Consider the following 16210-nt stretch of genomic DNA (forward strand, 5'->3'; position numbering starts at 1 on the left):
GAAGTTTGCCTCATGATGCTGCTCCATACTCTATATCATTTTCTCACTTTTTTTGGGATGAAAATATCCGAGGATATGTATAAAAATATGGAATGCAATATGAATTATATTTTTTGTGTAGTGCAATATTATGCTGTGAGTATTTTTTTTCCCCCCTGGCATTTGCCTTCGTCCTGGTGATGAAAATAATATATTTAAATAGCATAAAATTGAGAGTATCCTTGATGATAAAAAAATTGGACCGAAGGTCGCCGCCGCAGCTCCCCTCCAAAGACACCATGAAATTAAACTCCCTCTCCTCATTATCGTCCGACTCCGCCTCCATCGTTGCCGGTAACCATCCTTCTCTTCTCCATCGTCGTCCTCCTCCCTCTTGTCGTCCTCCTCCGGCACCGCAAACTCGAGATCGAAAAAGGGACCACCGTCGCTGACATCGCTGCTTGTCGTCGGTTTCGGTCGACAGGTCGAGGACAGACGTGGCGATGGTGGTAGTGGTGGAGGTGGCGGTGATGCAGGCGGCGTGGGTGGAGATCTTCACAACGCTAAACAAGACGAAGAAGGAGACGTCGGCGGAGTTGGAGCAGAAGCTCGCCAAGGGACGGAAGCGAGTGGAGACGGAGCTCACCGAGGCACTCCAGAATCTGAAGAAGCAGAATAAGGATACCATCAAGGCCCTGGACTCCCAGATCGCCGCCCTCAGCGACGAGATCGCCAAGAAAGTCCTCCCCACCGCCTGACAGGTGTTTGATTGTTTGTTTGCTGCTACTCCCCCCTTCTACTTATTACCTCTTCTTATCTCTCTCCTTTCTCCCCTTTTCTCAGTATCATCCTCTTGCTCCCCTCAATTCTTGTTCGTATAATCTATTGCTATTTGGAAATATGAAGTCAAATTGCAAGGGGATTTAATGATGAAAAATCCGATTTGCAAGTCTCGGGATTCAATGATGTTACCATAAAAAAAATTCGGAGAGAGGTATCCTGTGTTCGCTGGGCTGTCACCGGAAGCATTACAGCATCCCTCTGGAAATGCCTCGTCTGTTTGGATTCTCGTCTCTTGTTGAGGCTATTACGATCATTTCAACAAACTTTAATGGCGTGGCATTTGAGTCCAAGTTAAATCTAACAGGCAATCTAACAATATAGGCTAAACTGCAGGCTTAAAATAAATAAATCTGAAGTGTCAGTATGAATTTTATAAATTACTGAATGTAATTATAATTTCGATCTAATTTTAAAAAGAAATTATAATTTATTTTTATTAATATCATATTTTTACTCATTTTAGTTGTATTATTAAGGATGCGGTTGGTTATATTTTTAAATTTTAAATTTTTTAAATTTATTTTTTATTTTTTTTATTTTTACTATTAAGTGAAAAAAAAATGTTTGGTAATTACGTTACTATAAAGTAAAAAGTAATATTTGAAGATGGCAGGTGAAGAGTTCGACGAAGGAAAAAAATTCGGAAAGGAAAGAAGAAGGAGGTGGGAAGATGAAAAGCTCGACGAGAAAGAAAAATTCGGACTCTTTACTTTTTGATTTGATGTTTTAGATGTGAAAAAATAAAAAAAAATAAAAAAATAAATTTTGAAAAGTAAAAAATTTTTGTTTTGCATATAAAGTTATTACTTTGATTTTTTTTATTTTTTATTTTACAAGATGTTATCAAATATTATTTTTTAATTTTTATTTTTTAAAAATTAAAAAATAAAAAAAATTCTTAATGACTAACCAAATGAATCCTAATTTTTCAGATAAGATGAGCAAAAATAAGTTGCAGAAATCATGAAGCATGCTAAGATCTTAAGGTTTTGACAAATTGAAATTCCTTATCCATGGCTAATACACTTAGATATGCATCGATGATGCTTGGCTGATTGTATGTAATTAGACAAGAGCTATCCATATAGAGATTGATCTTAAAATTTTTTAGGACTCATCTTTTGATAGATAATATCACGAAAAAATTGATCAACTTTATTATTGACCAACTTATCCATATTTTTATTATTTTTAAAATAAATAAATTATTTTTTTATAAGTAATATTTATCCATGAAACGAAAAAAAAAATCTCATTCACTTAAAAATAACTAAATTATTTTTTTAAAATAGATATTTAATTTTATCTTTAAGATATTCCATCCTTATTTCTAATACCTCCGATCATTCAATATTCAATAATTAATTTTTTTCATATATAAAAAATATTATAAAAAATATAAATATATTTTATTAATTTACTCAAAAAAAATAGTAATATAAAAAAATATAATAAATTTCGAAACTATTTTCTCATACATAAAAAAAATATAAATAAATTATTTTTTATCTAAATATTATTTAAAAAATATTTATCTAAAAAAATATAAATTCTCATACATATTTTGTATCCGCAAAAGAATAGACCCTTAAGCCTAGGGCTTTTGTAAGTTGGGCTGAAATAACGAAGTCCACATACCAGTTTCGGTGCTCTGCTGGACAAGTGGTGCCAACCATACTATCATAACCATGAGAGTAACATACTCGATCTTCACTATTACACAACCTTTTTCACGGGCTTACTCTCCTAAACCCATCGTATGTCTTTGCGCGCCATCCCCAACTCCACCGAAAAAAAAAAAAAAACACAGTTTCCACCCAATGTAGCATTATACATGCCTGTATCTGTATCCCCAGCAGCATGAATGAATCCATCCAGAACTAATTTATGGGGAAAACAGTTGAAATTATTTATTGTGTACTGTTTAAATGCAAAGCCAGATATATTTTCACACAAATCACTACCAGGACATAAAGCACAAGTCACCAAGTTTCGATATCATTAAGTGTTTTGCACAGACACCAGGAATCATCCCACTCCCCAGATAACCATTCAGCACAAAAGAAGTTGGCAGCAATTACAAGATCAGAACCCCAGTTAGCCAAGTAACAACTCACCACACCTCAATACCCACAGAGAACAGGAAAATCTATGTACCACAAGGCTATATCCTCAGTTTTTCGACTTCGAGTGCTTCACAAGCCAATCTATTACAGAGTCAATGTTGGTTGAGTTCTTGCATGAGATCATGAAACAGCAAACTTCTCTGTCAGTGATAGACTTCAGCCCCCTGCCAGAAAATGATCATCAACAAACACAGCAGCTTGTATTGATCAATTTGCTTTATATCGTTCTCAGGGACAACCATATTCTTGGGTTAGTAAATTTTAGTTACTTACATCTCCTCTGTCAAACCTGGCTTAGACAGAGCTTCAGGCTTATCGATTTTGTTTCCAAGGACCAGCAATGGAATCCCGCTCAGTGATGGCTTGCTTAGAAGGTCATGAAGTTCGCTCTTTGAGATTGGCAAGTTATCACGGTCCGCTGCATCAACAACATACCTGCAAAAATAAGAGGAATTCAACAAATATATTAGAAAGCAGTTCACCTTATATCTGATGCATGACAGGAAGATAACGATCATCCACCTTCATCATATGTCCAAGTACCCTTTAAATCAAACCCTACCACCAGCAATGGTGTTTCTCCAACAACATACAGGACATATGATATGAACGAAATACCTTACTAGCAATCCAACATAAAAAGCTCACCACAAAATAGATGATAAGGCTTGCTAGATATAGTTAATTGAAGGGAACAAACATCTAGTGCTAGATTTGTCATTTACAGATATGGATTCTGGGTAGCAATATAAAACAGCTAACCAGAAAAGGAAAAAGAAAAGCCTACACAGTTTATCCAACATGCCTTGGATATGATACGTTGAAACAGAGGAGTTATATCACATGTCAGTAACACTGGTAGGGGTTGTTTGAAAGTGCTTTCCTTTTCTTTCTTTTTTTTTGCTTTTCCGTGAACGAAAAGATGGGGAATTCCAAGGGGCCCATCACAGCTTCAAGTTGCTTGAAAATTGATAATATGAATTGAAGATTGCTAATCACACATACATAAGATTTAGGAAGAACTTAAGCGCCCTTGTGGTTCAAAATCTTTAATGAAATGAAACATTACAAATATACAATCAGGATAAACATGACCTTGAAACAGGAATTTACCTGTCGTGTCATGGTTTCTCCTGTATCCGATGAAACACTGACAACTGCATCTTGAGTTCAGTGGTTTAATGTAAAGTTATCAAGTTTCAACTGAAACAGATAGAGTGCAATGCATTAAACTACTCATATCCGCATTTCCCCCCTATGCTGTTTCAAGCTGAACGGTGGAGACTGTTCAAAAATAATAAAACATTGATTGCAGCTTTTAAAAAAAATAAAATTTTCAAAATACCAAAATCAAAAAAATTCAGAGTTAGAGACATATACAGAGAGCCCAACCATGACCATGGCCTATATCGAGCTTGATTTGCAATGAGTCTGTCAAGATTAACTTTTAGCATTATCAGGATTTTCACATTAAATTTTGAGGATGCATTAATGCAGAGATTCATGTTCTTTCTTTTAATTTCAAAATACATTTTTAAAAGAAAATAAAAACTAAAGAGATTATGACATTTTTTGTGCCAAAATTAATGCATTAAAGTAGTCACATGTTTATATTATGTTTGTTAATTTTTTATTTGTATGGATACAAATGTAGAAAATTTGCATTTCTGAAACTTGGAAAAGGTCGGACACTGGCTCGTTCGTTCTCTTGTCAGGATGGGTCCTTCATCATTACACATATCCTCCTCCAATATCATTTGTATTGACCAATTTGTGGTCCATTAATGTGAAATGAGCGTAATTCATACAAAATTCAGAACAGAAATTTCTAATATATTTTCCTTGGCTTAGTTTAGTATTCATTAAGTCTCACTTCCTCTTTTCCTATATTTCTGATAAAAAGTAGAAGTATGTTACCCAAATATCTATTGAGGATAAACAACAGGCAGAAGACATGTCTTGAACTTGAAGCTAGCCAAATATAGATCTCAACTAAATAACTAATTCAACCCACAATGTGCCGCCTTCTCTTCCTAAAATATTGGTAAAGTTGTCCTCCTAAAAGTTGTCCTCCTACAGAAAAACGAACAAATGTATCTAGCCTGTGAAATGCTATTGCAATAACCCAATCTGGAAAATATGCTCATATACTAAAACAAAGTGGCAAAATTAACCATTCGGTCATGGTTATAAGACACGTACAACAAAACTGAAATGATGTAAATTGTAAAATATGGCATTCCGTCAACTAGAAAGAGAATCAAGAAATATTCATCTAACTTTCTCTGTAAAAGCAAAATGAAATTAGTAAAGCTAGATTGTTTCTAAAAGCCTAAAAAAAGGAGTATGTTACTCATTTTCTCAACACAGGCCTTATTATTTAATTTGTGCACAGCTGTACAGCTCTTCCACTTCTGCATAATATGCCGGTAGATAACCTTCAGCTAAATATATAGTAGATCATCAAAGTATGATTCATCTCTTAGTTTCAGCTTGGAAGATAATCTTCAGCTATATATATAGATCATGAAAGGGCGATTCATCTCTTAGTTTCAGCTTCTATCTATGACTTTCTATCAACTTAATATGAAGTCTTCTCTTATTCATTGGCATTTGGGATGCATAGAATAAAAGAGGTGTAAAAGTACATTGACCAAAGCCACAATAATCAAGAACCAACAGAGATGGCACAAATTTGTGGAAGGAGATTCCGGAAAGGAATGTGCTCAGATTTGGGTTTAAGGATCTATAAAGGAGACCAAATACATAAGATAACAATGACAGAATTTGTGAGAAAGGATTGCAAGAAACCAAATAATTAAGACAGCCCATAAAAGGATAGGTTGGCAAATGGTGATCTAAAAAGCTGGCACAAATAATTGGGACATAGATAAACTTGCAAATATACAAATGCATGTATCAACCACATTTTACCAAAAAGATCAACAAAATCTCTCATTGCATCAACCATTCCTGCAGATGCTCTAACAGAATGTATGTTTAGAGCCAACATCATACGACCACCTCTGCTTATATAATGCAAACATTTGTGTTGCATATCTCTTCTCAACCACTTCCTCTCCATGCTAGATGTGTTGCATACATGCATAACATAGGAACTTAACAAATGCTGTCTTTCTGAAACACTCCATCCACCTACCATCTAAAAAGACCTTCAGAGAGAGTAATATCTCATAGGGGTATGTATCCAACAAAAGAAGAGCATTATTGTAAGCATTCTCAGAACGCAGCTACCATTCCAAATTACCAATGATATTTATGGAAGCTAATTTAGCCATTCAAATAGAATCACAAAGCATTTCATGCACTTGCGCATTACGAAAAGCCTTTTTCCAGTTATCATAAGTGGCTTTGACAAACCTCTGGTTGCAATTCATTGCTATCATGGCTACATCCTCCTCAACACAAGCCTTTGTCAATCTTTTCTCATAAATAAAACCCAGGTTATACCAGGCTTTTCTCTCCTCTTTTCTAGCCCTTCAAGAAAATCCAGGCCCCTCTTTTTACTAGGCCAGGGGCACAATACATTTTCATTGCACATGCCCATAATAAGGAGCATAATTTAATTTGAAGAAACAAGATAATATAAGCCTTTTATCCTAAAATTATTGTGCTTTTTTTTTTTTTGCGATCTTGCCCAACATGAAGGCTATATCAGTATATTCAAGCAGATAGTTTATACAGCAAAAGGTAAAACTGAATAATTACCTTCTCAGAAAATGCTTGTGAAGAAAAAAAGTTATCTAGACAACATTTGCTCACATCATTTATACACTGCAAGCTTAGCCCATCACTGGGGATTATCTGGATACTACCACTTAGGAAAAAGCTAATGCGTACAACCTGGAGATGCCAAACTATATTCATAAACTCAAGATTATGAATTGGCTGAAGATGTGAACAGCATTCAAAAGATGATGATAAGGAATAAGAACACTTGAATGTCACTTGGGATCAATGCAAAAGGTAATCATCAAGGTTTTTTGTTTTCTTTCTTTCCATTTGTTTTAATTGGTTATTAAGGTTATTTCCTTAGCAAGACTTCTAAAACAATTAAGTCTACAATTGTGTTTCATTAACTTGAAGGCATCCTTATATGACAGCATAAGCAAAAACAGAAATGTTTAAGCATGAAAGTAATTGTCAATAATTAGCATTCTCCTTTTTCTTTTTTTAAGCCTGCACTTTGTTTTGAGCTTAAGTTGGTAGTCTTTATCAGGTACCAATGAGGCAAAATAGAATCGTTCGCACACAAGCTTAACTTATAGGCCAAGCTCAACTAAGATGTTTAAGTTTTCAACAAATACAAAACCATTGATCAGGTTTGATTAGCAAAAATAGTGCAAATCGAACTAGGATACAATTGACAAAATTTAGACCAGTTTGATCTAGATAGACACTACACAACATGTACAGCTAAAAAGGTAGAGAAATCCTAGTCTACTACACAATGAAAATTTTTCTCATGACTGAAGGTGTACCTACTTAAGTATCTCTAACATACTAGCCCACAGGATTTCAAATTATAGGCCATATGATAATGTAGTCAAGTAGGTCAGGTCACATAAGCCAGCTGAGCCTAAGTGCAAAATGAAGACAGGGAAAAAAAATAAAAGGGACCAAGCCCAAGGCTTTTGTTGAGATAAGCCAAGCTAAGCAACATTCCCATCTCCTGACTATTTTAGCATTTTCCACGATATTACGTGAAGGGATTTTAAATTATAGGACATATGATATTGTGCTCGAGTAGGCCTGCAACACATAAACTGAGCTAAGCCAGGAACTAGAATAAGTTGAAGGGACCTCAAAAGGATCTCTAACATTGAGAAGCTGACCAAGCAAAGCTCCACACATTGATTCTGGCCTCCTTACATCTTGATGATACTCAAGAACTGGACCTTAGCCATGTCATTAAGGCAAAATTTGAGACTTCGCTATATCAGTGATAAAGAAAATGACATTAATAGGAGGACAAAGGAATGTGAAGCTGACACGCTTGCCAAGCGATATCAGAAAGCTAGCCTTCCAAGCTATAACATCCTTAAAATTCTGACGCTCAAGTAAAAATAACTACTTTGGCAGTTTGGATTCCAGATGAACCGAACAGGAATACTTAGGCAAATCCTTACGAAAGCCATGTATGATAATATTATTGGTTGGAAAAGACAAATATGTAAGATGAGAAAGAAAAGATGGATCCACCTGTCCTTTATGCCAAATTTATAAGGAAGCAAGGGAAGAAGAAAAATATACAGTTAAGGATTGTTAAACACACAAAACCCAGGCACCTTTGCATACAGAAGAAAGCCCCTGAGAGCAAATCTAGAAACATCTCTCACCCTTGCGACATGATCATGTCAAATTTAATTATATTGACACACAAAAATTAAGAAGTAACAATTGGGAGGATGAAGAACTAGATGATTAGTCAGACTAAAAAATCATTTATGAGAAATAAATATAACAAGAACATATATCAGGTGAGTTTTCAGTAGTAGTGTCTTGGATAAACCCCAAGACATATTTCTAAACTCAATTACAGAATAGTTTTGGAAGGACTCTTATGTAATCACCACATGACATTCTGTAATTGAAAGTAATTTATCAACAAATGTATGAACATGTGGGTGTAGATGATGATGATGATGATGATGATGGCATGTAGCATATCTAGACAGATAAAATACGACAAAGATACAAGTAGCATGAAAAGAGGATAATGCGATAAGAAACACGTATAAGCTTTAAATCTTCATTGATAAGAACAAAGCCAATGCAGGGGAGGATAGATTTAAGGCACTGAAATGAAGACTCAGCAATCTATAACAGCAGTAAGAAATAAAGTTCCAGCATTAATAGCTATATCAGTAAGAAAAAGCAGGGAAGAAGATACCACCATGGACTTATTTTCTCCAATGATTTTTTCAATGTAGAAGGTTTACAAGGAAAAAAAAGTTCTTTATGCCCAGGATAGACTAGATGTAATACGCATTATTCACCAGTGGTTATATGCAAAGATGCCCAACCAGATCACTGCCAAATATACTAACATAAAAATAATTGGTTTCCAACTTTTAATTAAGCCTCCAACATCATCCATTATGATGTTGATCTTCAAAATTCAAACCTTTTTATCAAATAACACATTTGCTATGGCCCAAACCAAGAACTGTTAAAGAACAAAGCTTGAGCCTTGGCATTAGGAAACTTGTTTCCAACTTGTACAGATAGAGTGAAACCTAAGCACAACTAAAGCAACACAGCCATATGTAGCCCAAGGAACCCAATTAATTCTTCTGATTCCATTTCATCACTTTTTCAAGGACAAAACCTGGTGCTAGAAAAGTTCCAAAACAAATGTGGCTACTGTTTGGAGATCAATAGTATAAAAGGTAAATATTTTTAAGTAAGATTTCAGCCAGACTTAGCTTAAAAATCAGATATCAGCTTAAAAAATGAGTCTGAAAGGTTCCAAAAACATGTGTAATGCATGAAATACAGCCAACCATAGCTAAAGAATAGAGTAGAGAATAGCATCGAGTGTTTAATAGTTTAATAGTGATTCACGTATGATCCAAAATATTTGCAAAAACCAGTATTATTGAATATTCCATTCAGTTGTAAAATCATTTGATCAAAGAGATACTCAACTAAGTGAATTAAAAGTATGAAATAGGATATACATGGTCAGTAGGGGAAAAACTTTCCAATAAATGATGAGAAGATTTTTTTTAAAAAAAATAGGCTGATGGTTGAAGAAGGAAAAGATGAGGCTTATTTATAGGGACAAGTAAAAAATTCATGAATTAAGCAAAGAAGGGCCAAACTACAGAAGCTAAAGATCTCCTGTACGATACATAGTCTGTAGCAAGAAGACCCAACACTTTCACTTCATTAGATGTCAATGAGATAAAAATGTATACCCAATTACCCAGAAAGCACAATTTCAGTTTGTCAACAACTGCAAATTGTCCCAGCACGCATTAACTCCCAACATTTTCACTTCACTTGATAATGCTCGTATAATTACCTTCCATCATAAAATAATGCCTCAAGTCATTACACAACAAAGAAAAGTTTTTTCAATGATAAATTGAAAACATATTGGTTGGAAGCAAATTGCATGGAGAAGAGTCAATAAAAGATGGTATGATTATGGAGAATGATGTGCAATATTTTCACCTTCATATTTGAAATAAGAGATGAGTTTACAGGCATATAACTTTTGGATAATATGAACTCTCTTAGCTTATCTTCAAAGATAAATTTGATGTCATCTTGTGATAAATATTACCAAGAATAAGTGTTAAGTGTATTTGTTCATAGTTTGAATATCTTATGGCTCCTCGATAACCTGAATTACAATTAGAAAGACTTCTTTGGAAAGGATCAGGGGAAAAAAAGCACACCACAATTTTTGATACATATGCATTTGTTCATATGTCATCATGCGATAAATTATCAAGAACGAATGTTCAGTGAACTTGGTCGTAGTTTGAATGCCTCATCACTCCTTAATAACTTGTATCACAATTAGCAAAATTTCTTCGAAAAGAATAAGAGGCAAAAAAGCATACCAAACTTTTTTTTTTACATATGCATTTGGCAGGGTTCTGTGGCAGAAGAGAGCACTGGTTTCTCATGCATTGCACCCCAACTGTCTTACCCATTTAATGTTTTCTTGTTTTAAACAAGTGATGATTAAAATAAATAATTAAATTTATCTTATTGAAAAGAAAGGAGAAGAAGCTCTGCAGATAGATCAAAACGAGTAACCACAGTGGCATGAGTGTTTGAGAGAGGGTTTTACCACCAAAATCCTTTATAAAACTGGCCTTATATGTAACATCAGTTTCAACATATACTACAAACAAAAAAATAACTTTCATTATCTCTTAACCTTCTACTTCATCTTGAACAAAAACAGGATCAGGCTTCCCAAGCATACAGACCCCACTAGTTTTTTCTTAAACTGAGGTCTAAAGTTATTCTAAATCTGAGATGCTATTAGGGGAAAAAAGTTCACACAATCAAATTTACAGTATTACCAAATTTGATTACAGGGTAAGATTTGTACTAAAAGAGATCAGACCATCTAACTTAGATGCCATGCTACAGGTACATGTAGGAAAGCCATGTACAGAATTTGTATCATACATTACATGTACAGAATCACAATTATTTTTTAAAAAAGAATATTATTAATCAAGATTTGCGGACTTGGTACCAGAACCCATGCCGGTTGCCAACCAGTACGGTACCGTATTGTACCATACCGGACCAGACTGACAATAAAAAAAATCAAAAAAAAATCCCACCCAACGGTCAAAAAAAAAAGAAAATCAAGTAGAATCGAACCGAACCAAGACCATACCGTATCGGATCAAAACATCCGGTATTAGGCGGTTCGGGCCGATACCATACCATACCGAACCGATATGTTTGGGTCGGTTCAGGCTATTTTTCAAAAAACCGATCTAAACCAAACCGATTCCCCGTCAGTACGGTACAATATGAGGTATATCGGCCGGTTCGGGCCGCTACCGAATACCATGTTATTAACAAACCATTTGACATGTATTTTGCATGATAGGCATGTGATGCAGCAGTTCCATTATGAGATCTCTAAGACTTTGAAAAATTGATGAAAAAGGGCTACATGATAAGTGCTACAATAAATCAAATATTCCGACCAGTTACTAGATGAACTTAAATTTTGTACAGTAAGGGCCATTCTAATCAACTATCATTCAGAAACTTCAATAACAATCGAGTACCTATATCGATTTAAGGCATGCTAAATGATAGGCTCAAATGCAATTTACATTAAGCTTCACAAACTCATAAATTCTAGAAAACAGAATGAAACCACATGCTTAAAAGAAATGCAATATGTCAGTACAAGCAAACATGCTAGCTAACAACAGTGATAGGTACATCTGAGACATCTGACAGAAAATTCTTGCCTTCTTTTCCACATATTCCATCCAAGGATGCTCGCTAAATCATCAAAAGATTCATCTCAGGCAACATAATAAAATAAAATAGATTGCACATCCATGAATTCCATAAAAGAAATCAGGATATATCATTGTCACCCATTATATCTATATGCTCTGAATAAATAATATAGAACAAAACACAATGTGCAAAAAAGTAATTTGAGTAAGCCATATATGCAACAAGTAACATGCATAGCAATATATCAAGAACTAAAGACAACAACAAATATAAGATAAAAAGCATACACAATAGCAGAGACCGCACGGCAATATCTCTCCCACATACTCCGGAACCTAGGCTGGCCCCCCAGATCCCACAACTTTATTGTGACATTTCCCTTGGTCACCTTCCTCATATTGAATCCAACCTGAAGAACCAATGCATGAATAGACATAAAAGCTGGTGGTTTATGAAATAAGATGCTAAAGGTGCTCCCCCAAATGAAAAAATACTCACTGTAGGAATCATGTCCTCACTATATCCACCAGTCTGCAGAAGGAACAAAACATAATTAATGTCAGAATACATTCCATCAGCACTTGAACATGTATAAACAAGCATCCAAATATACATACTGCAATGACATTCACGAGCGAAGTTTTCCCCGCATTCTGAAGTCCAATTAAAGACAGCTCCATTTCTTGCTTGAAAAAGAGGCTAGATTTGTAAAATGAAACACACAAGAACACTTCATTAGATATTCATGAAAATCAGTTCCAATTAACAAAAAAACAATTATGAACAGAGCAAGTGTATGAACATAAAGATATCAACTAATTGTGCAATATAAATCATTTATTTAAAAAAAGTGACAGTACTATATCGTTATCTTCTGAGCTTTGCTGGAACTTTCCCCCTCTTTTGACCTTAATCTGATCAAATTCTCCATCCCACCATATCAATCAAATCACATAACAAGAGGAACTAACAAAAAAAATGATTAGAGACGCATCTAATTTTCATCCTTTTCCTTTGCATTAATCCAATCTTCTTAGCCCCATGATATTTGATTTAATTCAAATCGCATGCTAGGTCAAGAATACCAACTCGACATCACCAGTTCACCCAATTTAATAATAACACAGACAAAAACAAAAAACCAAAACACCCGAAAACATCCCACTCAAATCCTCATTCTGTCGCCTGCCTCCACATAAAAAACCATTACATCACCATCCAAATGAATCCCAACGTGCAAAAAAAAAAAAAAGCCCGAAATCAGAACGAAATTTGAATCCAAGAAACAGCAATCAATTTTTCTTCAAATGCGGGTACAAAAACAGAGCGATTCCCGGATCTTACCTCCGGAGCCAATTGAGGAAAGCTTCCCACAACCCCATGGCGGAAGACAGATCGTCGGAGAGGAAGGGATTAGGGTTTCAATAGACAAAAAGGAGGGCAGCGAAGGAGGGACCAAAGCTAGGGTTCGTCGGAACGGAGAGGAGAGAGATCGGGGCCTTTTCCTGCTTTCCTTTTTTAAGCGATACGGGGAACGGACCCTCCGCTCTCCAGCTCCGTCTTTGACCGTCGCCCGCAGTGGCCTCTGAGAGAGAGCTCCTCGCCTTTTGCCCGCCCACGACGGGAACCGTAATAAAAGCCCCGGCAAATAAAAAATTATTAAAAATATTCAGAACATAATAAATTAAGTTTTTCTTTTGCGGTGTAAATGTGATGGACGGTGGGAATCACGTACAGAGTGGACGGTTATGGATGCCTGTTAAGTTTCTGAAAGCCACTTGTCTCTTGACACGTGCCGGTGCCACCTTCGCGAGATAGGGGATTAGTTTATCCAACCGGCCTTCTTACTACTAAAAAATTATATTCTTTATTCCATCATTTGTTGTCTGTTTTGGTTCCAACTGGACACGTTAGTTGAGCAGATGGCATGAGGGCCTAAGAAGACCAACCTTGCTGATTGATGCATTGCGAATATACTTATATGAATAAAGAAAGAATGTATCTAAAAGGACAGAATGTATCTTTTTGGTGTTACACGATTTCACAAAAGTTTGATGCTTGATGCATTACAAAGGTATTCAATTTATTATATGTAAAATGAATTAGTATTAAGCATATGTGATGCAAGCATATGTGATGCATGTGATAGGAAAATTAGAAGCCAAGCAACTTGCAAGGTCACAGTAAAATTTATATACAAGGGATGTTGTAAAATATTAAAGTAACTTGTTGGTGCAAAAATCCGTCTGCACCGGAGAAGCTGGAGTTGAGGAAGCCGCGGTCGCCGCCGGGACCTGCAAGGGAAGTCTAAACCGGAGGTGGGGGTGCTCCGGCAAGACCCTCCGACGCTCAAGTCAGTTCTCTGCCTCAACAAGAATGGAGTGCTCGAACGGAGAGTTTAGCAGAGTTTTGAGATAAGGCAAAAGAGCTTAAAGAATAACGTATCTGAGTCCCCCTTTTATAGGCGGGGGAGGCAACGGACTGATGGCGACGTTTGTAACCGCCTGGTAGTGGGCCGCCCATGGTCAGGGGAATTGATTGCGAAATATAATGGAGCAGATACGTGGGCATCACTTCGACCCGCCACGTGGAATCTGTTATGAGGGGTGGAGCAGCGTCCGTCGTCAGGAGAATCGCATGGTATCCGTCGCAGGAGGTGGAGCAGGTTCGTGGCCGTCACTGTGGCCTGCCAGGGGATAGTGGAGCTGTGCGGAGTCCGCCACAGAAAGTGGAGCAGGGCGGCTATGGCCACTGCGGCTTGTCAGGGAATGATGGTACTGCGCGGAGTCCGCCACAGGAAGTGGAGCAGGGTCGTGGCCGTTTTGGGGGCCTGTCAGGGGGCGTGGATCTGTCGATTGAAGCTCGGTAACGGCCGGAGCCCGGTTTCTGTTGAGGCCCGGGTGAGGCCCTCCGGGCGGTAGGGGTCGTGAACGGAGCCCGGCTCCCGTAGGAGTCCGGGCGGAGCTGCACTTGCTGATGGCGGTGGAGCCCGGCTCCCGTAGGAGTCCGGGCGGAGCTGCGCTGCAAACAAAGTTAAGGGTGAAATCCGGCTCTGATAGGAGTCCGGATTGAGCTTACCAGTAGTTGATACTGAGAGCGGAGCCCGGCTCCCGTGGGAGTCCGGACGGAGCTGCACTGATGTCGACAGTGGAGCCTGGCTCCCGTAGGAGTCCGGGCGGAGCTGTAACTGCCGTCGGCGGTGGAGCCCGGCTCCCGTAGGAGTCCGGGCGGAGCTGCGCTTGCTGATGGCGGCGGAGCCCGGCTCCCGTAGGAGTCCGGGCGGAGCTGCACCTGCTGATGGCGGTGGAGCCCGGCTCCCGTAGGAGTCCGGGCGGAGCTGCGCTGCAAACAAAGTTAAGGGTGAAATCCGGCTCTGATAGGAGTCCGGATTGAGCTTACCAGCAGTTGATACTGAGAGCGGAGCCCGGCTCCCGTGGGAGTCCGGGCGGAGCTGCGCTGATGTCGACAGTGGAGCCTGGCTCCCGTAGGAGTCCGGGCGGAGCTGTAACTGCCGTCAGCGGTGGAGCCCGGCTCCCGTAGGAGTCCGGGCGGAGCTGCGCTTGCTGATGGCGGTGGAGCCCGGCTCCCGTAGGAATCCGGACGGAGCTGCATTCGCTGTCGGCGTTGGAGCCCGGCTCCCGTAGGAGTCCGGGCGGGGCTGCACTTGCTGTCGACGGTGGAGCCCGGCTCCCGTAGGAGTCCGGGCGGAGTTGCACTTGCTGATGGCGGTGGAGCCCGGCTCCCGTAGGAGTCCGGGCGGAGCTGCACTTGCTGTCGGCGGTGGAGCCCGGCTCCCGTAGGAGTCCGGACGGAGCTGCGCTTGCTGATGGTGGTGGAGCCCGGCTCCCGTAGGAGTCCGGGCGGAGCTGCACTTGCTGATGGCGGTGGAGCCCGGCTCCCGTAGGAGTCCGGGCGGAGCTGCACTCGCTGTCGGCGGTGGAGTCCGGCTCCCGTAGGAGTCCGGGCGGGGCTGCACTTGCTGTTGGCGGTGGAGCCCGGCTCCCGTAGGAGTCCGGGCGGAGCTGCGCTTGCTGATGGCGGTGGAGCCCGGCTCCCGTAGGAGTCCGGACGAAGCTGCACTCGCTGTCGGCGGTGGAGCCCGGCTCCCGTAGGAGTCCGGGCGGGGCCGCACTTGCTATCGGCGGTGGAGCCCGGCTCCCGTAGGAGTCCGGGCGGGGCTGCACTTGCTGTCGGCGGTGGAGCCCGGCTCCCGTAGGAGTCCGGGCGGAGTTGCACTTGCTGATGGCGGTGGAGCCCGGCTCCCGTAGGAGTCCGGGCGG

General features: G+C 39.1%; 2 protein-coding genes across 2 annotated transcripts; one reads left to right on the plus strand and one right to left on the minus strand.

Moving 5' to 3' along the window:
* Window positions 1-201: 201 nt before the first annotated feature.
* Window positions 202-1122, plus strand: LOC105060682 (ATP synthase subunit b', chloroplastic). The gene is made up of 2 exons (XM_073247725.1): window positions 202-333; window positions 464-1122. Exon 2 carries the CDS (start codon window positions 483-485, stop codon window positions 735-737), a length of 255 nt encoding a protein of 84 aa, XP_073103826.1. The 5' UTR covers window positions 202-333; window positions 464-482; the 3' UTR covers window positions 738-1122.
* A 1671-nt stretch (window positions 1123-2793) lies between these two features.
* On the minus strand, window positions 2794-13543 carry LOC105060683 (ADP-ribosylation factor-like protein 8a). Its single transcript, XM_010944480.4, has 6 exons — window positions 13275-13543; window positions 12548-12629; window positions 12429-12461; window positions 12218-12339; window positions 3222-3383; window positions 2794-3112 (listed from the first exon to the last, which is right to left on the minus strand). Exons 1-6 carry the CDS (start codon window positions 13310-13312, stop codon window positions 2995-2997), a joined length of 555 nt encoding a protein of 184 aa, XP_010942782.1. The 5' UTR covers window positions 13313-13543; the 3' UTR covers window positions 2794-2994.
* Window positions 13544-16210: the final 2667 nt, after the last annotated feature.

This window comes from Elaeis guineensis, chromosome 13 (assembly GCF_000442705.2).
Source record: "Elaeis guineensis isolate ETL-2024a chromosome 13, EG11, whole genome shotgun sequence".
Taxonomy (NCBI): domain Eukaryota; kingdom Viridiplantae; phylum Streptophyta; class Magnoliopsida; order Arecales; family Arecaceae; genus Elaeis; species Elaeis guineensis.

Excerpts from the sequence above, each read along its gene's own strand:
- LOC105060682 (XM_073247725.1), top strand. The coding sequence starts at position 483 with ATGGTGGTAGTGGTGGAGGTGGCGGTGATGCAGGCGGCGTGGGTGGAG.
- LOC105060683 (XM_010944480.4), bottom strand. The coding sequence starts at position 13,312 with ATGGGGTTGTGGGAAGCTTTCCTCAATTGGCTCCGGAG. Across the intron at positions 12,340-12,428 it reads GTGAGGACATGATTCCTACA|GTTGGATTCAATATGAGGAA; the intron begins GTGAGTATTTTT and ends TTGGTTCTTCAG. Across the intron at positions 3,113-3,221 it reads CCAGGTTTGACAGAGGAGAT|GGGGCTGAAGTCTATCACTG; the intron begins GTAAGTAACTAA and ends ATTTTCTGGCAG.